This window comes from Prunus mume, linkage group LG8 (assembly GCF_029339155.1).
Source record: "Prunus mume cultivar Tortuosa linkage group LG8, ASM2933915v1, whole genome shotgun sequence".
NCBI classification, from domain to species: domain Eukaryota; kingdom Viridiplantae; phylum Streptophyta; class Magnoliopsida; order Rosales; family Rosaceae; genus Prunus; species Prunus mume.
Window position 1 is genome coordinate 13,157,253 of NC_142705.1, and position 25,667 is coordinate 13,182,919.

Below are 25,667 nucleotides of genomic sequence, written 5' to 3' on the forward strand. Positions count from 1 at the left end.
CAAACATCACCACCTAAACAAGAACAGACCCAACTAGGAGCCGTGTCAAGAATGAATAAGCCCAGATCCAGGTTATAGCTGCAGTTGGCAAGACAGTCAGCGACTCCATTCTTCTCTCTATACACATGCGTGGTACAATGACCAATTTTTCTCACCAGTTCACAGCAGCTATCAACCAAGGCTGCCAAGGGGTGCAAACCAAGCAGAGAAGGTTGCTGGCAAAGTTTCCCAGCGACAGCACTGCCTTTTCAGTTTCTATTGTTTTGATTTATTTTTTAAATTAAATTAATCAAGAAAAGTGAAAAGTTTGAAATGAATGCGTCTTGTTTGAATTTCCCTTAATTTAGTTGAGCCTGCGGTGTCCTGTTTCAGATTTTAGTTGTATACAAACTATAGCATGTTTAAGGGCTAAGAAGCCTTCTAGAAATTTTATTTTTTTAAAAAAATTAAAACAAAAATTTTGCTAAGTCTACTGAGGGTGGACATTTTAGAGACAATTATGTTCTGGAAAATGTCATGCTTAACCAAAATGCTCCCGTACACATAAATTACACCGAACAGAAATGATAAAAGCGAAAGGGTCATGTCCCAAGCCTCACCATGTTCACTACCAAACAAGGTCAAAGGAAGTGTAATTTCTGAGGGGCATCCTAGACCTAGCAGTGCTGCTACAGCCATTTTTAAGAGTCTATACAGAAATTACCCTAATCAACCAGCAGTTAATGAATTGATATGCACACAAAATATGCGTTTTACAGAATCAAAGGGCACCACAGAGAAAGAACTTTAAAGCTCGACCACACTGGTAAGGGAGGGGTGACGAACACGCAAGCAACATGAATCACAAGTTGCCCAGCTACAAAAGGCTTGGGAATGAAGCTGTACTCTATTGCTGTTTTTCTGGTTTGCCTGAAGACTCCCCTTTGTTATTGTTATTTGCAGGAGCCACTGAGGCAGGTGTTGAACGCTCTGACTGCGAAAATCGAATCAAGATCTGCATAAGGACAGTAACAACGCCCAAACCCAATGCTGAAAATGCAATACCCTTCCACGAGGAGAGAAGCGAAGACCAGTAGAGGAACTTTAGAGCCCCCAAAATAAGTAAACAGGCCCAAGCTGTAACAACCTGCACTAAGCATGAGTTAATTAGCAGTACTTACAAGACACCCCCAGTTACCTGAATATAGAGAAAAGGTAACACGGTAATAAATAAAAAATTGAGTGGCAAGATGGCTAATTTTTAAGAGCACGTATCCCACCAAAAGAGACTTCAGCGGCCGACCAGTAACTTTCAATTGTTGATCACCGAAAGTTTGCTCTACTGTGTGTTTGTCCAACAATGCATCCTAGTATATGAAAAGCAAACAAGAAGACCATCAAAATTAGGACATTGATACATGAATTATTGGAAGAAAAACCAGATTAGTCAGTTCAATTTGATTCAAGAATATATGTGCAAAATAAATCTTAATCTTTTCCCTTCATTTTCCAAGTGCATGTATTTCATATACGATACCAGAAATGCCAGGAACACAACCATGCAACACATTATATAGTAGTCACCTTGGCTACAAATATATCTTTACACCATTGTGCAACAGCCTCATCAGTTTCAGGCAAATCCCTCATGACATGCCGCTTGATGTGCACATGCACCTGCAACAGAGTAACAACCAGGGCAGGCAAGTTTGTGTAAGCCAAAAACCCAGATATAAAAAGGGCAGCTCAGTGCACAAGGCTGCTGCCAATCCATAGGATTCAATCAGTAATCACTAACATAAACAATTTCAAATTTTGTAATCATAAAAAGCATTCAGCACAATTTCAAGACCCTCTGAAAGTCAAATGAATGTACAATGCAAATCTAGCATTATCACAGTAAGTAGAAAAGTTTCAAATTATGTAGTTGACATCTAGAGATGACACGAAGCACTTGTTACTACCCAAGTGAGAAGCACGTGCCATTGAAAACTCCTCACAGATACCAAAGGACCCACAATGTTCAAAAAAACATAAAACAAAATCATTGCCCTTCGCCCTTTTTCCTCCCAGAACATTTGAAGAACATGCTCAATGAAGAAATATGCCAACTAGTGATTCAAAACCACAAGGTATAAGAGAACTGATAATGCAAAAATGATCACAGTTTCACTACTCGCATTGCACATCACACCACAATTATCTGGACAGATGTTTCTTAGAATGCCTTGCTTAAAAAAGCCGCACGTGTGTACTCACTTAAACAAAAATGGGCATTTAACATTCTGTGTCAGTTCTACAATTAAACAACTTACACAGCCTTTTTTAAAATCTCAAGTAAGGCAGGCTCACCACAGAAGGTCGCCCCTCAAAGAGTCTTAGCATTGTCGGTGCAGGTGAACTTTTAGGAATAGCCACTGTTACATCATAAATGGCTGGAGCAAATGAGCGCATCTGACTGACTGCAGTGACAAAACCCTGAAAGAAACAAGAGTTTTACCAGATAAGCCAAAACCACGTGTAATAGGGAATAATGGCCTGTTGTAAAGGAGGATTCCAGAACATTATACTTTCTTATGCTGATGGGAATTCTGTAACCAGCCAGGAGATGGAGAAGGCATTCCAAGAAAATTATTATTATTGTTTTCTTAAAGTAGTATGAGAAAATGCAATGAGAATTTTACCTTAGTACGGGGAATCAAAACATTTCTAGGGACAGGAAGCCCTGTTGCGGCTGCATATTCTTGAGCTGCTAAAAGCTTTGCCTGTGTAAAACGAGTGCCTTCTACAAACAGAGCCAACCAAAAGGGCTGAGGGAAGTCCTTCAGCCGTTGAACACCTGACTGCAGATTTATTACCACAAGTAGCAAATGAGATCAGCAAGGTTACTCCAAAAGTAGACATTTTAACGTATTGTATATGCACGGCCAGGTTAGAAAAGAAATGTCCCCATTCAAAGTGCAAGGCTAATCCTAATCCCCTTTTACCCAAATCTAACAATGGCTCCTGTCTGGTTTCAAGGAAATATGATAGTAGTGAAAATTCAGCAAATAAAAAACAATAATAAAAAATTAAGTCAAAGAGTCAACTTATGGATAAATGTTAAGTAGAGTCTCAGTCAATATATTTGGGTCATGGAAAGACTCAACGTCGTATAAGTTTCTTCCTCCTATCATCAAAAGGGTGTCTCTTATAAAGCAATCACATTTGGGAAGAACCAAAATTAAGTATTGTTGAAAGATCTGGTGATTTGGTATCTCTTTTACTTTCTATTCTTTTTTTTCTTTTCTTTTTTCATTAGTCCTTTACTTTCTAACAACCATACTCATTTATCCTTCCTATTATTTCCCATCGAACTTTATGGTTACAGAAACTATGAATCTTTCTTTTATCTAAACCTCTTCTAATTGCCAGTTTTCTACCACCTATGACCACAATAATCATAGGCAACAACTCACCTTCTTTTGTCCTACATCAACATGGTAGCCGAGCCAAAACATTCTCTATGTTCTCCAAAGTTTCCCATTTCTTCAAGTAAAATGGTTATAAATGCAGAACTTTCATCTAGATTTAAGGATTTGTCTGGCACTCAGTGAGTTGATTGAAAAAGAAATCAGTTCATTGAAAAATAGTTATAGTGGTAGGAAAAATGGAAAAATCATTTGTTACATACAGTCCCTAAGCAAGAAGAACCTAGACTCTTTGTGGAAGAGAAGTGTGAGAATTTGGAAGTTAGAAATTGGAAGTCAGTGAATTTTATGGGGACAAAAACCCTGAAGCATTTCTCAATTAGCCACATGGCTTAGCTTTTTAGGTGGCCTCTCTTGGCAGATGAGTGAATCCTCTTTTATGTAGAGAGTTTGGAGGAAAAAAGAACTATCAAACTAATTATGCAGTCATTAAAATTTAGGAGATAACAAAATGACTATGAAGTTCATCTACAACACACTACTTCTTATCAACTAATTACAAGCAATGAGTTCACATACAATTCTCAGAATTGGTGCTAGGAAGTCTATTTTGAAGATATACCGTCTGATACTTTAGCTTGGTTACAAAACCTGACTTCAATGAAATGAAGATATTTACGATATCTATGTCCAGATTGCTTATCAAATTGAACAAGAGTATAAAGGTGAGACTCCTTAAGAGTTTCATGAGAAAGCAAAACTCTCTAGTGTAAAGAACAACTTACATGTGCCTGTGTATATCATATGTATATAAAATATGTAGATAAACAACCATACACCAATACCTTTAATGTGCCTTCATCTTTGGCCCAGCTTCTTTCCAAGAAAAGATACTCAGAAAACCACATTGACCACCCTATGACCTGCATGTAGAAGGCATGCCATTTACCGACAAGAAATAAGGAACGCCCAAAAATAAGGCAAATGAGAATGCTTATGTTAAATGAAATGTAGACTGGATGACAAAAGTGGGGCCACAATACAACATTTGCAGCAAAACCCCAAACCCGCAACTATTTCATGAATATGTATCAAATTAAATTTTTAATAAAGTCTATAATAAAATTGCAACATAGTCTGAAATTAAGTATTAATGACATCTAAACTTCTAACTATTAATACCTCAGGATCATAACAGACTCACAAACTTCAAATTTTAAAATCTTATCTAAGTTGTTATAAACTACTCTCATTTAAGAAAAGATTACAAAAAAAAAAAGACAAAAGGACCCCTTGTGGGGCCAACTCTGCATTGTAGTTTAATGATCTGAACCATTTGTTTTCTCTCCATTCAAGAACCATCCTTGTAAAAATTGGCCCAATCGAAAACCACCTAACCATCTGATTATCATTACGATCATTTAGGGTTTACAAGAAACACTGTTTTAGTCTATTTATTTTATCACAATTCGACGTTTTAATGATTTTTTATTACGCTATTTTTTCACAAGGATGACTCTTGAATGGAGTCTTAAGAAAATAGATGGCTCAGATATTGAACTACAATTAACAGTAGGCCCCACAAGGGATCCCATTTGTTTGCATTCCTCTATGGAAAGAGCGTCTATGTATGCAATGTCTTCTTGTCAAGACAATGTGGCAACCTAAGATGCTTATGTTATCACACTATGAATCTAGGCCACACGTTCAAGCAAGAACCAGCCTGATACAGAAAATATCCCTTCTCCATGTAGACACAAACAATGCATATATGTGTGTGTGTGTGTGTGTGAACTTAACAATTTCTGACTTAAAAGCTTCATCTCCACATGCTGACAGGACATCTTAGGGTGGAACATACCGGAAGGAATTTTGATGATTTCTTCATTACAGCTAAGGTGCTTCCAAGGCAACCTGACCGCTGCATAAATACATTTAGTTCTAAATCAGCAGCATAAAAAAATATAGCACAGCACTAGTCTATATTGTGAACAACTTTTACAAGCACATGTGAATAAACCTCTATATAACTTTTGTGTGCCTCTACAAATATAATGTAAGCATATCATGAAAACAAACTAACAGATAAAAAAGTACTTTTTGATAATTTATTATATGTTTGAATATAAACACGTTTCTGATATATATATATATATATATATTTGTGCATCATGCTTGTGACTGAACTATGATAAATAAACAGTGTACCTGAGCCAGAACCCATCCAACAAGCCAATCAATATCACTTCTATGATTGGATATGACAAGTGCATGTTCTTTACCTAGAAAATAAGAAACATGAGCAGATAAATGAACTCACCTGCATAATTTTGAAAAGGACAATAGATACCTAGTCCTAGGCACAAAAACATCAAACAAGAGAAAAAGTTTAAGCCTTACCCATTAAATTAAAGGTTTCATGGTCTGTGTATACTTGAATCTGCAGAAAGAAGAAAAAAAAAACAAAGGGGGTTAACTAAATCAAGATTCAGTTAAGTGGACATGGAAAAAAATAAATTATGGTTCAACTTCAAGTTAAGTGGGTCTTCATATATATAACTTTTCTAGAGGTTCTATATAAATAGGTAAATAAATAGGATGTGTATGCTATTCGCCTTTCCATGTTCCTATACTAAAGGTTTTCAACTGTACTGGAAATATAACGACCCAGTAATGCACTGTCCATATTAGTGTGATACCCCACTAGACACATTAGGATATCTTAATCTCTCACTATTCTTTTTTTCTTGATAAGTTACTCTCTCTCACCACCTTGAAACGGATAAAAGAGAAAGTACACTGTTGCCCTTGGTCTGATAAAACACAAGTAAATTTGTAACCAATCGCCTCTCTCCAACCCCCAAAAGAAAAATATGCAACCAAAACCTTCCTAGTTTAGGAATTGATAGCATTTTAGGGATTTATACAAGCTTATGAGAAGAATATTTGATCCACATGCTTTGATTTCCTCCTTCAGCATTACATCTTCTAGTCTTTCTTATGGTAGCAATTGCTGCTTTGAATCTTTCAAAAGCCAGCAATAACCTTAATAATTGGTTCGTACAATTTGTATGGGCAAAGATTTTTTTGAAAAATACATAGTTACAAGCTAGCAGAATAAGTGGGAAAGCACTTAAAAAATGCTCAACATAAATTAACTTATTTGCACTTTAAGGAAGTCAAATCAATCAAAACCACTAAAATCACACGATATGGGGGGCTAGCTAATACCTTAACACCTGCCCACCAATCAATGAGCCACACCAGCTCCAGCCACAATAATTCTGCCACCACTCTGTTTATCCTTCTGTATAAATTCTTAGACACAGGCCGAATAAGAATGAAGCAAATCGCCTGAAACAATTGACCAAGTATGCTACACAGATTCAAACCTCAAAAGAAAAGAAAATGATACAATCGATATTATAATTGAACAGAAAAAAAGAACAAAAGTGAACTCAATCTTAAATTTTAACTCAGTTTTGAAGCTCAATGGGCTCAACAGCATGAGAGATTCAAAAACGAAGTTCTACAGTTTCGTTTCATTCCCAATTGTTCTCCGAATCATTGGAATTATACAGGCCAGATTAGAAAGTCGAAAAAAAGCCAAGATTCACATGCACGCTGAGAGACGTAGGCTGCCCAAAGAACCCACTTGAGAAAGAACAAAACCATAAGGCTAAAATCAATCACTATAAGCAACTTATACTGAAACCCCGGAAAGGAAAGAAGCAAAACCCTCAGAAAATACAGCCCAAAAATGAAGAAATCAATAACAAAAAGAAACTGAAAAATGAGCGAACCAAAAACCAAATCCACGCAATTACGAAAATAAAATCCAGAACCATTAAGAGAAAAGCGAGAAGGAGGTGGTTACCTGAATGAGATTGACAACGAGGCCTGAGATGAAGAAGAGCAGGCCCAGTGGGACGACGACAGCTGCAGCAACAATCGGCATGGCCCAAAACCCACAAAGAGGATAGAACGAATTTCACAAACACACACAGATTTCAAAATTTCAAATTCCCAAGTGCTCAAAAAGGGAATGAAAATTCTTATTTGGCGTAGAATTTAAATTAGAGATTTAACGAGCGAGCCCTATGAGGGCAAGTATCCGGAACTCAGGCACTGTGAGTGAAACGCGTTTGTGAAAATGCGTCAGAGTAATGTTGCGCGCTTTAAATGCCGTTTCTCATATAATATATAACAAGGGAATGAGAAGGACGGCAATGTGTGAGAAATGGGCTTTTTTTTCTCTTCCGGTTTTGCAATAAAACTCTGTATTTATTTCTTGACCTTCTGCTTTCCTTGGGCTGATAACCAACAAGAGTCGGCATAATATGGTTGGCCTGAATCTCATTGTTGATGGGGTTGATGGGGTTGATGGGGGGTTGTTGGGTCCATGGCCCACATCTTAAGAATTGTATCCCAAATAGTCAAATATTTGATTTCTTATCAAGTACAGATGTCTTGTTACTAAATAGTGTGGCATTTAAAGTTGTTATCTGCCATCTGATTGATCACATAAATTCTTGTTTTAATGTGAGGTGGTGAACTTTTTTTCTTTTCTAACACGGTACACGGATGGTTCCAACTTCCAATTTATGACATATTTAAGGGCTGAGGTTGAATTTTTGGGCTTAATTGAATATTTGGCCCATTTCACTGTCACTTCGTAGCGTTAATAAACAAAAGAGCTAATATTGAGGCTAAAAAAATCTCAATGAAGATTCATGAATATTTTAGGCCCAATGTATTATCGTACTATAAAAGAAGCCTAGCTAGTGTACCCATGTAGGCCCATCAAATACGGCTACTAAGTGCCTATGCAAGTTTTGACGTTCGCACCATGCCGAGCGAGACTACAATTTGGCATGTGGGGATGTCATGGTACATGCATACCAATCTCACATGCAAACCTGTAAGATTTGATAACTTCACATACCTGAGCTCACCTAGCCCACTAATTTGTCAAGCATTATCTAAGGCATTCTCCAACCCATGAGGGGCTAAACCCAAATTTCCCCATTCCAAAAATTGACTATTTGGGTTTTGCTCGGATTCAAATTGTTTTTTCTCCCAACCTTACGGACTCAAATTTTAGATCCGCAACTTTATTAAATTGTTTAAGAATGGTTTAAGTCTAATTTTTTTTTTAATAGATAACTTTTCTTCATTTAATCTTTTTAAATAACATCATAATTTAATTTTTTGAACAATTTGACCTTAAAAAATTGAAATTCCATAAATTTAATTTTATTCCAAAAGTAAACACACAACATAATTGAAACACAAAATGAGGATTGAAACAATTGTCAACCTCATTCACCATCTCCAAAGCTCCTCCAAAGGTGATTGATCAAATCATTTCGGAGACTCTAATACACTGGAGATCGAACTCTATTATGACGAATTATGTAATCAGAGAGAGTCTGCTATCTTGGTGGTACTCATATGTAATGTTTGGCTCCAACTCATATTGTTTTGCTCTAGTCGTCCTGGATCGTTGTGGACACATATCCTCATCATCAGATTCCTCTTCAACATATTCATACTCATCTTCCACAATCATGTTGTGCAAAATTATACATGTCATCATGATTGAGTGGAGGTTATCCTTGCACAACACACGTCCAGGCCCCGAACAATAGCCCATCGAGCCTGTATTATTCCAAATGCTCTTTCAACATTCTTCCTGTACGCTTCTTGCATTTGTGCAAAAAGCCTCTTCTTTGTGTTATCAGGAGAAGATATGGTCTTCACCAAAGTAGCCCAACGGGGGTAGATCCCATCTGCCAAATAGTAGCCCAAATGGTATTGATTTCCATTGACAATACATTCAACATGAGGAGCCACTCCATGTACCACATCATTGAACAATGAAGAACAAGCTAAAATGTTGATATCATTGTTGAATACAGCGGCTCCAAAAAAGGCAAGCCATATTCATGTGTCGTACGAGGCCACACCCTTTAGCACAACATGGGGGTTTTTTTTTTTGTGACCGGTAAACTGACTTGCCCAAGAAGATGGGAAATTCTTCCATTCCCAGTGCATGTAGTCAAGACTTCCTAACATGCCTAGGAAGCCTCGACTGCTTGCCTTGTGCAATAGCTTGTAAAGGTCAGCTGGATTTGGAGACCTGAGGTACCATTGGCCATACACGGCTTCAACAGCGCAACAAAACTTTCAGAGTGACTCAAGAGTTGTTCTTTCACCCAATCTGCAGTACTCGTCGGTCGCGTTAGTTGAGCATCCCCATGCGAGCATACGAAAGACAGCGGTTAACTTTTGCTCAAGGGATAGCCTTTGTCGGCCAAGCCCGTCTTTTTTTTGGCGTAAGTATGGCTCGTGGTTGACAACATCATTCAAGATGCGGTAAAATAACTCTTTTCGCATTCGAAACAGCCTACGAAAGTCGGTAGCATTAAAATGTGGCCTTTCAACGAAGTAGTCGGACATGAGATTGCGATGGCGATCTTCCCTATCGTAGTTCTTGTACACACGACTGACTACCGACCCACCATGTTTGGTGGCTTCATTATCCTATGAAGTATGGTGGACAATGGCTTCAATCACTCTCTAATGATGTTCTTCATCATCTGAATCATCATCAAACACGAAGGAAAAGATAGTCTTGCCACGGTTATCCATTGAAAACTTCAAATGATATGAAAAGTTTGAGAATGAAGAAGATGATGTGCTTGAAATGATATCAAAAGTATGATAATGAAAGGAGATTGATGAGATTGACAAAGAAAAAATAAATTGAGAAATAGATAAAATGTTTTTGGTAGATTATTTGAGAAATGGATGGGTATTTATAGAGTTTGGAGTGAGTTTCGGGGTTGGATCTAACCTAGTTTAATTTAAAATATTATTTTGACTGTTGAATTTAAATTTCAGCCGTTGGATCTTTTTTTTTTTACAGTTAAAATAACTTAGATTTAATCTAGATCGTTAATTTAAAGTTACTATTAGAATTTTTTTTATTAAAAAAATAGATTCTTTGAAGCCCAACGGCTCTTTGAGTTGGAAACACAGTGTGTGTGGGCCCCAGCAATACTATTTGATTTTTTTTTAAGTAAACAGCCCAAGCCCAACGGCTCACTGTTGTAGTGCTAACACGTGGCTTTGGCCACAGCTCCAACCCATCAGAAAATGTCACAGCACGAGTCCCACCAATTTTCGAAGCACATGGGCTTTGCCACCGCAGTGTGGGGTCTAGTGAATAATATTGGGTCCAGGCAATACTTGGACCCATATTTGGGTCCAAATTTAGGTTTTCCCAAATTTTGAGTCCTTCCTTTTCTTGGGTTGGGAGAAGTTTGGGGGGATATTTTGGGTTTGAGTCTAAGGGTTGGAGATGGCCTAACACAACCTTAATCCACTGCAGTACAATGTAGCCCAAGCATAAACATGCAAATAACATGCAACACCAAGCGACTTCCTTTAATGCTAGACCACCTGACAAGCTTAAGTGGGGATTGTCGAGAGGGTTGTGGTATGGATAGGTACGAAGGTCCACAAGCCGCACGAGAATTATTGAATAATGGAGATTTTGGGATGCTTGGGAACACCGAAGTCCAAGCCCATTCATTTAGTTCTCCTATGTGGATGAGCAAATGATATATTCTTCAAGCTCTCCCTTTACCCACTAGAAACAAGTTATTTTCGACACTCCTACTTACCTGCTGGAAATAGCATGTTCTAGCACTTCCTTTCAACCATTAGAAAACAAGTTTTTTCCAACGACTTCCTTTACTAGCTGGAAATAAGAATTTACTAGCGCTCTCTTTTATTCGCTGGAAACAAGATGTTTCCAACACCTCCTTTTACTTGTTAGAAAGAAATAAAGAAAATCCCTCATCCTCTATAAATTAGTGTCCATGACCCAAGCAAAGGATCCTCCCCTAGGCTACTACACGCATCCTAGCAACCATCGACTCCTTCCTTAGCTATTGCAAGCATCCCAACAGTCATCAACCCACTTCTTCACTCATCACACCTCTTTTCTAGCTGCTGCAAACACCCCAACCATAACCTCCTCAAACGTTTCCCTCATCTTCCTATCCTTGAAATCATTATTCCCCTTAAACTTCACTTCAAGCATAATCCCAAGCTACCCATTCATCCTCCCACCTCTAGAACTCATAAATCTCTTAAAAGTCTTCATCCTATACTTAACCATAGCCAACACCAATCAAAGAACAAGTTGTGTTCATTGATTTTGTATGATATAATTAGATGTTGAAACAGTTTTCGATTTGTCTAATTTTTTGCAAGGATGATATATGAATATAGACTTAAAAAAAAGATGGTTTCTGTTGAGAGAAATGAAATATATATATATATATATACACATATAAATATATATATTTCTCACACAAATATTGGCATGTTAGCATCTCCAATTAAACTATGGTGCCATTACTTCTAATTTTGTTAGGCTGCATACCTTCATCTTAATGCCCCATATGGCCATTTGAATTTCTTCGTGGCCATAAGGCCATTTCGATGACTTTGGCCGCAAGGCCACCTAGCTAGCCTTTTATTTATTTGTTTTAATAATTGTTTTTGTGCATGCAGTTTTGACCAATTTGGCTCAAAAGGCTATTTATTATGATCATGAGGTCATTTAACCCAGCATGGCTGTAAGGCCAAATTATATATATATATATATAATAATAATTGAATATCACAAACAACTTTGCAAATTACTAATCTCCCGCCTTCTTGTCACTCTTCAATGTCTCCTAAACAAGTAAGAGAGTACAACATCATCTTGGTTGACACCCTTAATGAAGATGAGGCCTCTTTCTCCAACGTTTTTTATGATTTTGCGCCAATGCTAGCCACCCAGCACAACATGGTCCTTCATCGATTTCAATTGTAATGGTCAGTTTAATTTGGTTTGGTTATAACAAAAAAGGAATTGAATTGATTAAAAAATGGTTTAAAAATAAAAAAATAATTAGCAAGTAATGGATTTTTATTTTTTATTTTTTTTGCAATTTGGCTAAAAAAAAGTTGAAAAATGAAAATGAAATGAAATTGGGTTTGGGCCCAGATCGGATGAGCAAATTGAACAATCATAAATTAGTTTAGTTAGATTTCATCTGCAATTTTTGTCAAAATCAAACTGAAATAAATTGTTTTATTATAATTGGTTAGGTTAAAAAATTATAACAGACTATTGAACCAATTAGCATGATATTTAATACAAAACTCCTTATATAGTTGTTGAGGCCGAAAAAATCTAAGGCTGGGCTCAAATATATTTCTAACTTAGTACGATACCTAACTTGTGAAGAAACCTGACTTGGGTACGCAAGAGTTTGTCATATGCGCTTGCACACATGCCATGCCAAGCAAATACACAACACGCCATGCAGAAAGGTCGTAACAAGCCCATAAAATGTACTGGCTTTATGAATCCGTGCTTATTATCTTGTCGAGTTCCATTTGGCCCGGCCATAGCCTATTACAATATGGCAAAGCTCAAGCTCAAGCACAAGCACACCAAATAACATGCGACACCAAGCGGAAAACCTTTATCTTGGTACCAAGCCACGTTACAAGCTTAAGTGGGCTCAAGCCACGCAAATGTCTAAGGCTTGTTAAGCAGGTTGTGGTATGAATTATAATATCCCACATCGACCAACAGAGAAGGGGTGATGTGCCTTATATGTCCATCTAGTACGAGGCCTTTGGAGTCATGGGAACTCCGAAATTAAGTAAGTTTGGGATAGAGCAATCCCAGAATAGGTGACCCACTGGGAAGTTGCTCGTGAGTAGAAACAAAACCATGATGGTAAGGGGAATCCAAAGCAGACAATATTGTGCTACAGCGAAGCCGATCCGGGGTATGACATGGATGGTTATAAGTATTCATGAGGCCTATTGATGGTCTAAGGAGTGGAAGTTTTTGGCTGCGTGGGAGCACCAAAACTCAAGCCCATTTCTTAAGTCCAAACATATGGATAAGCATGAGAGAGAAAACTCAATATCTTAGAAAAATATCCAACGGCCTACAACACTTGAAAAAATCTCACATTAGTCAAAATATCCAACACATTGTCAAAACCAAAGCAAAATCCACGCAAATAGGTTGCTTCTAGCAGCTTGACGAAACTAAGGCAAACTTACAGGCCGCTGGAAATAAAACACCAACAACCCAACACCTTAGAAAATAGCCCAGCCGAGCACCTTATAAAATATCCAATATCGTGGAATTATTCCACATCTCTGTTAAAACCAGATCGAAGCCAAACCATCGTAAAAACCAAGCAAACCCATGTGCTAATGGAAGTAAATCACATCTTGGACCAAGACCCTTACCCATTCTTTCCTCTGCAAGCTCTGGTCGGAAAAGCAAGAGGCGCCTAACCCAGATGAAGGAGTCCAGCCGCATGAAAGTCTTGGAACCCAAAAGCTGTGCTCCTATGTGCTTGGGTTGGGGAGATTTCACCAAAGAGGATTGAATGGAAGAAAGTGAAGAAAATAAAGGAGATGACTTGATAAAATTGAGGGCTTCTAGCGCCTATAAAAGGAGGCACATTCTACCCAGCAAAATAACTCATCCAGAGCGAGCAACATCCTTACTCATTGCTGGAAGTAGGGATGGGTTCGGTTTGAGTTGGTTTGATTTTGGGCTTAATCCGACACCGAACCGTAGGCTTCAGTTTGGCTATTTTGAAAACCGAAACCAAACCATAATTGATGAAAACTGACTACTTGGTTAACCGGACTTGGTGGTTTGGTTTGATTCGGTTTCGGTTTTTTGGCTCTTAGAGAGAGAGAGAGAGAGAGAGAGAGAGAGAGAGAGAGAGAAGAAGAAGAAGAAGAAGAAGAAGAAGAAGAAATAAAAATGATGGAGAGGAGAAGAAGTAAAAAAAGAGGAGAGAGGGAGTGAAGACAAATATAAGAAGAATGAGAAGAAAAAAAATAAAGAGAGAGGGACTGATGAAGACAAGACAAAAGGAGAGATTGAAAGAGAAGAAAAAGAAAAGATTGAAACTATGTATTATTATTATATATCTATATATACATATATTTCTTATAATAATATTATATATAATATTTTTTAATATCTTCGGTTTGGTTTGGTTAAACCGTGATTTTGAATATTGCAAACTGTACACCGAACCATATATTTCGGTTTGGTTTGTGTTTAAATCAATGACAAAAAAAAAATTGAAAAAAAACCAAACCAACCCAACCCATCGGTTTGGTTTGGCGGTTTACTGGTTTGGTCCAAATGCCCACTATGGAAGCTTCAATTTCAAGCTCTGTTCTTCCATTTTTTTTTCCTTTCTCTCCTATAAACTCATCTAGAGAGAGCAAGCATCCCCTCTCACTACTGAAACCCTTCAATTTCGAGCTATGTTCTTCCATTTATTCCCATTTTCTCTTCTAGCAAAACACTTAAGAATGTGACGAAGCTTTCGTCAAGCCACTGGTCAAGCCACCCATTCTTCCACCTTGCTCTGAACCTTTGTTTCCATAAGAAATCTAAGCTCTCTCTCTTTCTAATACTAAACTCATGAAGGCTCAGCTCCCGGGCCACAAGCTTCTCATGCCAAGCCATAATATTGATATGTAACAATTGTCTATCTTATTGGTGAGAGAAACCAAAGTGCTTCTTAAGGCTCCATGAGCTTTTTGAAGCACTTTGGGGCCTTGGTTCTTAAACTCAAGCAGAGGGGCAAGCATACTCTCCTACTGCTTGAAGCACCAGATTCAAGCTCTAGTTCTTCCAACTTCTCATTATATATATATATATATATCTCTCTCTCTATCATATCTCTTTCTCTCTTTCTCTTTCCCTTTCCCTCTCTCTATCATCTCTCTCTCTCTCTCTCTCTCTCTCTCTCTCTCTCCAACAACCCTATTCCAGATTTGAAACACATATCTTCTGAAGCCAAGTTGAAATCATGGGCATTACCTTTTTGGTGAGAAATCCTAAGGTGCGACCAAGCATTCGTCAAGTTGCCGGAAGCCTAATCAAATCAGTAGGCTAGAACATCTGTTCCACTATGTTTCAAGCAAACCCCTTCCAGCTTTTGCTCCACCTCTATCATCAAGCAATAGCTTTCACAATAGCTGATGTATCCTTATCATCAAAACTTTCAATGTACTGAAGAGTTATTGAAGAAGACCAAAGCACTCCCTAAGGTCTCAACTCTTTCGGGGTGTTTTGGGGCTTGGTGCCGCAAACTCAGACAATGGCGCAAGAGAGCTCGATTTACTTCGCAGTAGTCCAACAAGCCCATTGTAGCTCTCACAAAAAAACCCCAACAATAGTATTGGCTTATTATCACAAAATGTCCCTAAAGTTTACGAAACTATCAGATTGCATCCTTAATGTTTTTTTTTTTGTCATTTGTGGTCCTCAAGGTTAGTATGCATGAACACAAATGGTCCTTGCCATTAGGTTCCGTCAAAAAACTCCGCTAGTTTGCAAACGTGACATATATGTATATCACAAAACATCTTTGAGGTTCACACACCTACCTATCACAAATGGTCCTTACGAAATTTTCAAAAATTTTTCTTTTTAAAATTGTATGAAATTTTTTATGAATGATAATTATTTTAAAATATATATTAAATTTTAAATACATGTGACACTATATTATTGTAGTTGTGGGCTCCATATATATGCCACATCAACAAACTAATGAAGTTTTTTTTAAAATAATTTAAAATTCATAGAATTTAAAAATGAAAAAAAACTAAAGGTTTAGGGTTCATAAATGGTCCTTGAGATTAAAATCCTTCTATAAATGGTTTTTTCATTTATAAATAATTTTAGAAAGAAAACCAAAAATTTTATGAATTTTAAATTAAAAAATAAAAAAAATTTGTAAGGACCATTTGTGATAAGTGTGTAAACCTCAGGGATGTTTTGTGATATATATATATATATATGTATATATGTCATGTCAGCAAACTAACAGTGTTTTTGAGAACTTAATGGCGAAGACCATTTGTGATTGCACATACTAACATTGAGGACCATAAGTGACAAAAAAAAAAATTAAGGATGCAATCTGATAGTTTCGTAAGCCTTAGAGACGTTTTATGATAATAAGCTTAGTATATTTGAACTAGCCATTTGTCATTTTCTAATTAGTTTTTAGTGTGTTACAATTTTTTAACTTAAAAGAATATGGAATTTTTCTAAAATATTTGACTTGAAGGGCTTTTTTTTAATATAAAATGTCAAATTAGAATGGACCTATTTATGAAATGCCATATTTTTCCCCTTAAAATTTCGAAAGAGTGTTGCTATTTATATCCATTCTCCTATTTCCCCCACCTTATCTTCGAAATTTTAAAGACAAATTTACCCCTTTATAAAATTACTTCTAAAGGATATTTTACGAATAATAATTAGTAGAAAGATAGCATTATATTTTTACAAATTTACATGGTCATAGAGATAGAACATGTGTAGAAATACCATCACTCTTTGGAAAACTGGTCGCTAAACCGAACACCGGACAAACCCAGTTTCCGGTCAGTTTGACATATCAGAATCCATTGGTTCATTCAACCAAAAAATTAACACGTGGCAGCTTAGTAGTTGGGGTCGTTCGAAGCTACCGTGTTCCCACCTCATGTAATCATACGAACCCACTCGATGTAATTACCATTGTCGCGCGCCGCCTCACTCTTTCATCTCTGGCTCTTTTTTTCCTCTTCTCAGTCGAACCCACGCGGCAAATCTACAAGCCTTCTGGTGAATCTTCGCACGCCGCTGCCGCCGACCCCGTTCTCCGGTATACTCGTCGACCCGTTTTCGGCCTTCGGTTTTGTTTTGGGTCTCTATCTGACTTTTGCTTGGGCGATTTCAGAGATCTGCAGGCGACGCTTATCGGCGGTGGTTGCGAGTTGGATCGTCGTCGTGTGTTCACGATTCTGTTAGCCGTCGTGCGTGGGTCAGAGTCCGGCGACGTCCGGTGGTGAGTGTATATGTGCTTCTGTTTATGTTTTATTTATTTATTTTCCTTATTTTTAATTGTTTTCTGTTTCCTGCCATTTTTGTTTCATAGGTCATAGATCTGCCTAGGTTATCTCGGTTCTTTGGGGTTTCGAGGTTTCTGGATTGAAGGGGTATGTTGGATTTCTGAATTTTTGTAATCTGCATACAATCTTGGTGCTCGTAATTTTATAGGAAACTGTGCATGGTTTCTGGAATTGTGTAACCTGCATGCTTGGAAATTCTGTTTCTGTTAAGTTTTGAGGATTCTAATTTGGTGAGAAGCTGATATATGCGTAGATCCCTAATTTGAGTCTGATGCTCTGGGTACAATATGCTATAGTGTTCCCCTGTTCTAACTCTCACACCTACAGCAGTCGGAGTTTTTCTATTTCATCATACGCCGAGACCGTCGCACTCTCTTTCCCACTCCCTCCTGCTACCTCCCTTGCTCTCTCTCTCTCTCTCTCTCTCTCTCTCGTGATTTGGGCTCTCATATCATCTTTGGCGTTTTGAAACATGAAAGGAGCCCTAATTTAAGCAAAGTCCTAACTGGTTAGTTAAAGAAAATTGTGGTTTTTTCTTTTCAATGATATTGCCTACCATATTATTCTCAATGCTTAGACATATGGAAGCTAATGAATCAAGATTATTGATATGAAGCATCAAAATCACTTTCTTTTGTTTTGCCAAAACTTGAAAACCATAAAAGACTGCTAGTTCTATTTGCATTATGGCCAATCTCATTGCCCCCTTTCCCTTATTACCCTCTCCAAACCATACTTAATAAATCTAATGTTCATCTCGTTTATACTTTCATGTCTTCAAGTAAAACTCAATTGTAAAAAAGGCTTCATTTTGTCAATATTTTTGGTTACTTTTTTCTTGTTTGCTTTATAAGTTTATCTTGTTTAGTGTTACTCTAATGTTGGGGTTGGTTGAACATGGTTTTACCTGTGAATTGAGAGATTGTTTAAGTAGTTTGGGGATAGAGATTTTTATTAAAATAGCATGCTGAAGTTGATAATGTTCTGAGCTAATCTATAATGCACCTTTGTTTAATTTAATACTGCACCCTGGGCTTGCATCAGTTTAAAGAAAATTTGTCTACATTGGTTTATTTGGTTGTTGATTATTGAGTTGATTTTATATAATGCTCGTGATTCTTTGTACAGTGCACATGCACATATATCTGTAATTGTCTGTTTGCCTTCATGTGCCTTGAGTAATTACATGGATTTTGTTTTTCTTTTGCAAGGAAAATCAATGCACGTGTTTTTTTTCTATTGCTGCGCTTTGATAGAATTTCTCTTCACCATTCATGTTATTTGAAGCCATGTAGATCTTTTTTTTTGGGAGTTTCACTAAAACACCCAAAATGGAGGTTGAAATTATAAAAAAACCCAACACCCAAAACACTTTATAAACACACCCAAAACTCATCATTACACACACTCAACACTCATTTATAAACACACCCAAAAAGTTGACTTTGGAGTTGATTTTTGGTGTGTTTCTATGTTTAAATAGTACTTGGGTTTTTTTATAAATACATGTTTAGGATTGGGTTTATTTATAAATTTGTATTTTTTTTTTGGGTGGCATTAGAACTTATAGAATCCTGATTCCTGGCTCAAACTTCCTATGTTTCAATATTTATTTTACTTATTGTATCACCATCTTTACTTGTTGAGATATACCACTCATCTGATTTGCTTTACTATAATAGTATCAATTAAACAGCTTTCGAGTTCTTTTTAATAGGTCAGAGGTTGCTACTGAGGATGATTACGCAACCAACTGTCAATCCTAAATCTTCTGCTAACGGTTTTGGCCGTCGAAGAGGTGAAAGAGAAGGGGGAGCTAGGGTGGAGAATAAGTCACAGTCTGGAAAAGCAAACCACAGCAGATCAACAAATACTGGTGAACTTCATAGATATAAAATTTTCTGGATATAACATTAACCTGACCTCTAACTATATACCTGTTCAAACAGGCACCAAATCTGGCAACTATGAGAGTCCTTCACGTGATCGATTAGTGTATTTAACCACGTGTCTTATTGGGCATCATGTGGAAGTCCAGGTGAAAAATGGATCCATATATTCTGGAATCTTTCATGCAACAAACGCTGAAAAAGACTTTGGTATGTTCTGTTGATTTGTGCTTTTTGTATGGTTTTTGTATATTTTGTTTGGTTCTCATGTGTTTGTATTAATTGTGGTGTTACATTAGCATATGTTTCAAATTTTTTAGAGATCAGGAATTTGTCACTAGTGTTGTAAATTGCTATTTTTTTTTTATGTGCAATTAAGTGCATTAATGAATGCACTTGTTGTCACTTTCAGGAATTATCTTTAAAATGGCTTTTTTGTTTGTGTTGATTTTGGTGCGCTTAAAGAGAATATGTTTAACACTAGCATATATTTTGGTTTGGTGAGAGGTCATGGATTCATTCATTAGTGTTATATTTGTTTTTTATTTTTTTTATTTTATAATAGCCCTTTTTTGCAAATTGCTTCGTTTTTTCCTCACATTATTGCTCCATGCTGTTTTTTTTATGTGCTTATCAACATTCTATTGGTTGTCACTTTCAGGAATCATCTTGAAAATGGCACGCATGATAAAGGATGGTTCCTTACGTGGACAGAAGTCTGTGGTAGAGTCAGTTAGCAAGCCTCCTTCAAAGACTTTTATAATACCTGCCAAAGACCTTGTGCAAGTTATCGCAAAGGTATGCTCCATTTCCTATGCAATGCAATTATCTGAGCCAAGTAAAATTATTATTAGTAGCATTCACATTAGCTCCATTCCGTTCTGCTGGGTGAAATTAATTTCAAGCGATTGGCCTTTTTTTTTTTTAGGGGGAAGGGGTGGTTATCTTTTTCATGTTGTTTTGATACTCTCCCTCTGCTAAGTAGCCTATTAAAATTAATAACAACTACAAAGATGTGGATGAGGCAGTTATAAAGAGTTTGATGTTGTAGACTACGCAGCAATTTCTATACTTTGTTTCTCTTGTCACTTGTGATCTAATTGCATTTTTAAATGAATGATGACAGGATGTCTCAATAAGTAGGGATGGATTGTTAAATGAGGTTCAGCCTGAAAAACAGCATGAAATTATGATAGATTCCTTCATATCACAATCCCGCCGTGGTGAAATGGAGAGAGAGCTGGAACCGTGGGTCCCTGATGAAGATGATCCTCAATGTCCTGAACTGGAAAATACATTTGATGGACATTGGAATAGGTTGTTATAGTAACTTTCTTTCCCCAAATCTCTTGGTAATTGCTCTACTGTTCAAATAAATGCTCTACATGAATAGGTGCCTTCAGGACACTATTGTTTCTACTGGTAACCTGACCTTTGTTTCTTTATGCATGATTATTACATATTTCCCATTAAACTGGTTTATTTGGCTTTAACTATTTAAAGCTGTTATTAAATATTCCTATCTGGCTTATTCTTGTTTAGTTTGAGTCATAGCATGGTCTTTGAATTGTCATTTCTTTGGAGTTATTACTAGTGAGAGAACCCTAAAATGTTATTAACTTATTCTGAAGGGGGGTGCAATTGTTGAGGGATTAAAAGTGCTGTGCTGGAACCATTCTCAATTTGTGATGGCTAGCATTATTTGCAATCTTGGCGTTTCATTATACATATCTGAAGATAATTATGTTTTTGTTTGCCCGCATGGTGCTGCAATTTATTGGTAGTGTGGGTCCTTAAAAGGGGAATGCCCTGTGTTTGTTTTGTATGTTACCAGAATTCGTCGTATGATTCAGTTTACTGAAAAAAGTGGATGATGTAGACAGAGAAAGGTGAACAAAGTAGATATTCCAATCAATTTACTAGTTAGAGTTAGTGATATGGTTTTAGTAGATGGATTAATGGTATCGAAATTTTGCCTCAGCTGATGCAAGTTAGACATGAATGTAGGGAATATAAAGGCGTTAAGAGTAAGATGGCACTAGAGGATTTTCAAGCCAATTTCCAATGGTTGCATATTGTATCTTGAATTTAATTGACCTGTGCTACACTTTTAGAGAATTTCTACATAATTTTTTGGTATATAAATATTCTGATTTCTCAATATTTTCCATATATTATTTTCTTTTCAGGAACTGGGATCAATTTGAAACAAATGAAACATTATTTGGGGTAAAGAGCACATTTGATGAGGATCTTTATACAACGAAACTTGAAAAAGGTCCACAAATGAGAGAGCTGGAAAGGGAGGCTTTAAGAATAGCAAGAGAAATTGAGGGTGAGGAGACACATGATCTACATTCAGCTGAGGTGAGGCTTGGTTGATATATTTTATGCTTTTGTACTTTGTTCTCCGTGTACCTTATATTTTGCATGGTGATTTGTTTTTACAGGAAAGAGGCATTCACCTCCATGAAAATTTTGATATTGATGAGGAGACAAGATTCTCCTCTGTTTACCGGGGTGAGGTTGATGATAGCGGATATGATGAGGATGAGGATATTTTGTTGGATGCACGTAATACTGATACCTTTGGAGATTCTTCTGGTTCTTCAAGGAAGGGTTCCCTTGAATGGACTGGTGGAAAAATCAACAATGGAGCTCAAGTGCCATCAAGCTCTTCATCTGTGGTATTTCCTTTGTTAATATCCCTTCTGTATATTTTAGTTGGTGTAGTTAGCCGAGTATGGTGGGATTAGTTTTTAATCTATTTAGTGATTGTTTTTTTGAGCTGGTTTGTTTTGTCTAGTAGGAATTTTAGGTATATGCTATTAATAAAGTGGTTTGTTACTGAAGTGGGGGATCTACTCGTCCTAGTGTTTCATTACTTATGTGATGAGTGTGTAGGTATATGCTCACCCTTTACCGTTCATAAATTGATATTTTTCCAGAGGTTATTGAGTTCGTTGTTATCCTATATTCTGGTTGAATAAAGTCATTTGTTGAAACACTTCTCCGTAATTGTTCCATTTGTGAGTAATTTAAGTGCTGAGAATCTAATATGACAAATATGGGAAAGCTCTCCGTGGTTATAATGTCATCATCATTGCTTTGATGGGTGTTGAAGTCATTGGTATGGTCCAAAGTCTAATATATAATACAGGGGCTTGTCAACCAATTCTCTGTTTTGTGCTTCTATGTGAATTTTATGACTTCCTATGACAAGTCCTGATTAAATGCTAATGGTATATGTATATCTCTCTTATGTTGCTTCACAGGATTACACACAATGTACTGAGTCAAATGTTGCCCCAGATTTATTTCGCTCTGGAACTTATGACCATGCTAGACAGCTGGCATCAGAACCACCGTTCAAAAGTTTCCCCAGTACAGCTGGTGAAAGCAGGTTTCTGTTTTTTTTTTCTTTCTAAATAATTTCTTGTATCCTTGTAAGTAAGATAAGTTTTCATGTCATTACACAAACATTTTTTTGCTGATTAAACAGTGTGCTATATTATTCAGTGAACATGGAGAGAGAGATAGTGCTACTGAGTCTGTAGAAAAGCGGATGGTGAGTGATGGTTCCGTATCTATGATTTGTAAAATCTTTGTGGTGCCTTGTATGATTTTTTCTGTGGTTCACTGGCCTCTGAAATTAGTTTTTCTGTGGTTCACTGGCCTCTGAAATTAGTTTTTCTGTTTTATGTTCTTGTCAATGCAGCTAGCTGAGGACAATCAAAAGTCAAAACCTGATGGTGAGTGCCATTTATTTTTTCTCCCTGCTATTTTTCTCCTGGAGTTTGAATCTCTTTCTTCCTCAGACACTTAAGTAGGTGGTTAAGTTTAGATGCAGTTTTCTGGAGCTCGACTTTGTTCTATCTTGTGGTTTTTTTCTCTCTTCACCCAAAGCTTGGGAAGCTTGCTTCAGTGCCATTTTTAGCATTGTCTTCTAATATTTTTTCATTACACTGGTCATGAAGTTAATTTGTTGTTTATGGGATGTAGATTCGCAGCCACTGCTGAATGAGAAGAAAGATGCGTTTGATAAAGGGGTATTATCCCCAAATGCCACCTCTTATGCTCCAGCTCCGGCTTCATCAAAAGGTTATGAGAAGAGTTCTAGTGAGATGTTAGAGGGTCCAGTGACTGGAAAAGCACATGTTCAAACACACACTGTAAATTCTCATGGACGGCCTGGTAGTTCTGCATCTTCCAATTCAGAACGTGCAACTGCTGCACCGACTTCTGGAGGCCCTGGTTTGTCACCAAGCTCATCATTGGGTTCATTGTCTTCAGAAAAGTCTACATTGAATCCCCATGCTAAGGTATGATTGATAGACCTTTATGTTTTTCACGACCACAAAGTCAGACATAAATGTACTCTTTTCTATTAATCATATGCCTGAAGTGCCAACAGCTATCGTTACCACTATTGTTATTAATATTACACATATGATCTCTTGCTATGTACCCAGTTCTATTTTATCTCTGTATTCATATGCTAGCAACTAGCTGATGCAACAAGTCTTTTTTTCATTTTAAATTTAAATATTGTTATCAGGAATTCAAACTCAATCCAAATGCAAAGAGTTTTGTTCCATCTCAAGCGCCTGTTAGGCCTCCATCCCCGGTGTCTGATGGTTCCTTCTATTATCCATCAAACGCTCCCGCTGTACCACATATGCCGGGCATGCCTGTTGGCATTGGAGTAAGTACCTAATCATATTCATTTATCCTTTTCTCCTCCTCTTGTTTGTCTGTTTCTTCTATGTATTAGATGCTGTTCTGTATGGAGTTTCATGCTAAACAATCCAAAATTCACTTCCATGCCTCTCACCTAGACGTAGTTCCATAAGAAAGAGAAATGTTTTCCTTCTGCATCACTACCCCTCCCGCCAACACCCACATCCACACCCCAAACCCCAAAAAACAAAAAAAATTTTTTTTTTATAAATTTTTATCATGCATACATTATTGATTTTGATATTTTGAATTGCCTTCCATTTTCTTTTTCTTTTTGTATAGATAAATTTTCTTTCAGCTTGTTATGTATTAATGTCCATGAAATTTGCAGGTTGGACCGTCTTTCACACACCAGCCTGTTATGTTTAGTCAACAGCAAATGCAAGCACCCCAAGCATATTTTCATCCAAATGGGCCTCAGGTGCAATTCTTTTTTGACTTTGCTTTCAAGGTCATGTGAAATTTTTTGTACATGCACAATTTGAATGTCTGACATTAATTACATTTCTTCATTTAATTGCAGTATGGGCAACAGATGCTTCTTGGCCACCCTAGGCAAGTCCTATACATGCCAAGCTACCAACCTGTAAGCAATTTTTATGTTCTGATGTAATGTAGTTTAATTCATCTAGAATTTTTCTTTTGTAATGTTTATATTAAAAAAAATATAGTTATGTGCTATTCCTGTAACTGTCTTTATGTCCACTGGAGGCATATTCTGTGATAAGATTACTGTTACTTTTCTGGGTCAAAACTCTTGTAGAATGATTTTTTTAGTTGTTCATGTATTCTGTATTCGATTTGTCTTTGCAGGAGATGCCATACAAAGGACGAGACTATTAACTCTCTGTTGGATGAATGCGCTTTGGTTGATCCGGCTGCTGCACCTAAAGAATAACTCCTTGGAGTCTTCTGGGAACAATTTTTCGAGGAGCAGAGCCCTCCTCTCCAAAAAGATCCCTACATTGTTCTTGAATCTTTTGTGTGCCAAGGAAAGCTTACTCCTTCCCGGATATACCTCGTGACCAACCTATGCTTTAACCCGTATGATTGACGCTGGATTTATCAATTTCATACTGTACATTATTACCCGTGTCTCTTAAAAAAATATAATTTATCCAAACATTTATATTTTATGGAGTTTTTTTTTCGTTTGGGATATACTGATTAATTCACAGTTAACAATTTGTCAAATTTATGTTGTCCTGCATGCATGCCATACGCATTCATGTTGGAGTGGGTTGGGTATGTTATTTGATTGATCAAGGATTTGGTGCCTTTAACGTTCGATGAACACAGATTCGGAATAATTGCCTTGGATGATCTGACTTTATTAATAATATTTGCAAATGATTAAGATGTAACTCCAGATTAACGAGTTATAACGTTGGTGTGTGATAATCTACTTGTTTAATAAGGAGGGCTAGTTAATTCATTTCTCCAAGTCTCCTTTAGTTGAGTAAATTTTATTTTTTTGGTGGGTGAAATAATCAATTCTTTTACTGGTCCCTTCTTTAAATGAAACTCGTCATTCCAAGTACGTTGAAATTAAAATGCTTTTATCAAGATGCCCGCAGACTATCTCTTTGAAAGCTTATGAGAGAATCATTAAATA

General features: G+C 36.9%; 2 protein-coding genes across 3 annotated transcripts; one reads left to right on the forward strand and one right to left on the reverse strand.

The window, feature by feature from the left end:
* Positions 1 to 524: 524 nt before the first annotated feature.
* On the reverse strand, positions 525 to 7,544 carry LPAT2 (lysophosphatidyl acyltransferase 2). The gene is given in 11 exon segments (NM_001293257.1): positions 525 to 1,126; positions 1,260 to 1,346; positions 1,564 to 1,656; positions 2,332 to 2,457; positions 2,664 to 2,822; positions 4,235 to 4,312; positions 5,251 to 5,310; positions 5,598 to 5,671; positions 5,790 to 5,829; positions 6,621 to 6,743; positions 7,267 to 7,544. Coding segments are annotated over 11 exon segments (1,161 nt in total). The 5' UTR covers positions 7,348 to 7,544; the 3' UTR covers positions 525 to 886.
* Positions 7,545 to 17,018: 9,474 nt separating this feature from the next.
* Positions 17,019 to 25,416, forward strand: LOC103339353 (polyadenylate-binding protein-interacting protein 3-like). 2 transcript variants are annotated; one of them, XM_008242636.3, is made up of 17 exons: positions 17,019 to 17,176; positions 17,252 to 17,359; positions 17,450 to 17,510; positions 19,141 to 19,299; positions 19,373 to 19,522; positions 19,974 to 20,110; positions 20,439 to 20,629; positions 21,502 to 21,679; positions 21,763 to 21,999; positions 22,588 to 22,715; positions 22,832 to 22,880; positions 23,031 to 23,064; positions 23,315 to 23,634; positions 23,871 to 24,017; positions 24,384 to 24,473; positions 24,576 to 24,638; positions 24,866 to 25,416. In XM_008242636.3, exons 4-17 carry the CDS (start codon positions 19,161 to 19,163, stop codon positions 24,893 to 24,895), a joined length of 1,893 nt encoding a protein of 630 aa, XP_008240858.2. In that variant the 5' UTR covers positions 17,019 to 17,176; positions 17,252 to 17,359; positions 17,450 to 17,510; positions 19,141 to 19,160; the 3' UTR covers positions 24,896 to 25,416. The 2 variants fall into 2 exon arrangements, with proteins under 2 accessions (XP_008240858.2, XP_008240859.2); XM_008242637.2 differs by lacking the exon at positions 17,450 to 17,510.
* Positions 25,417 to 25,667: the final 251 nt, after the last annotated feature.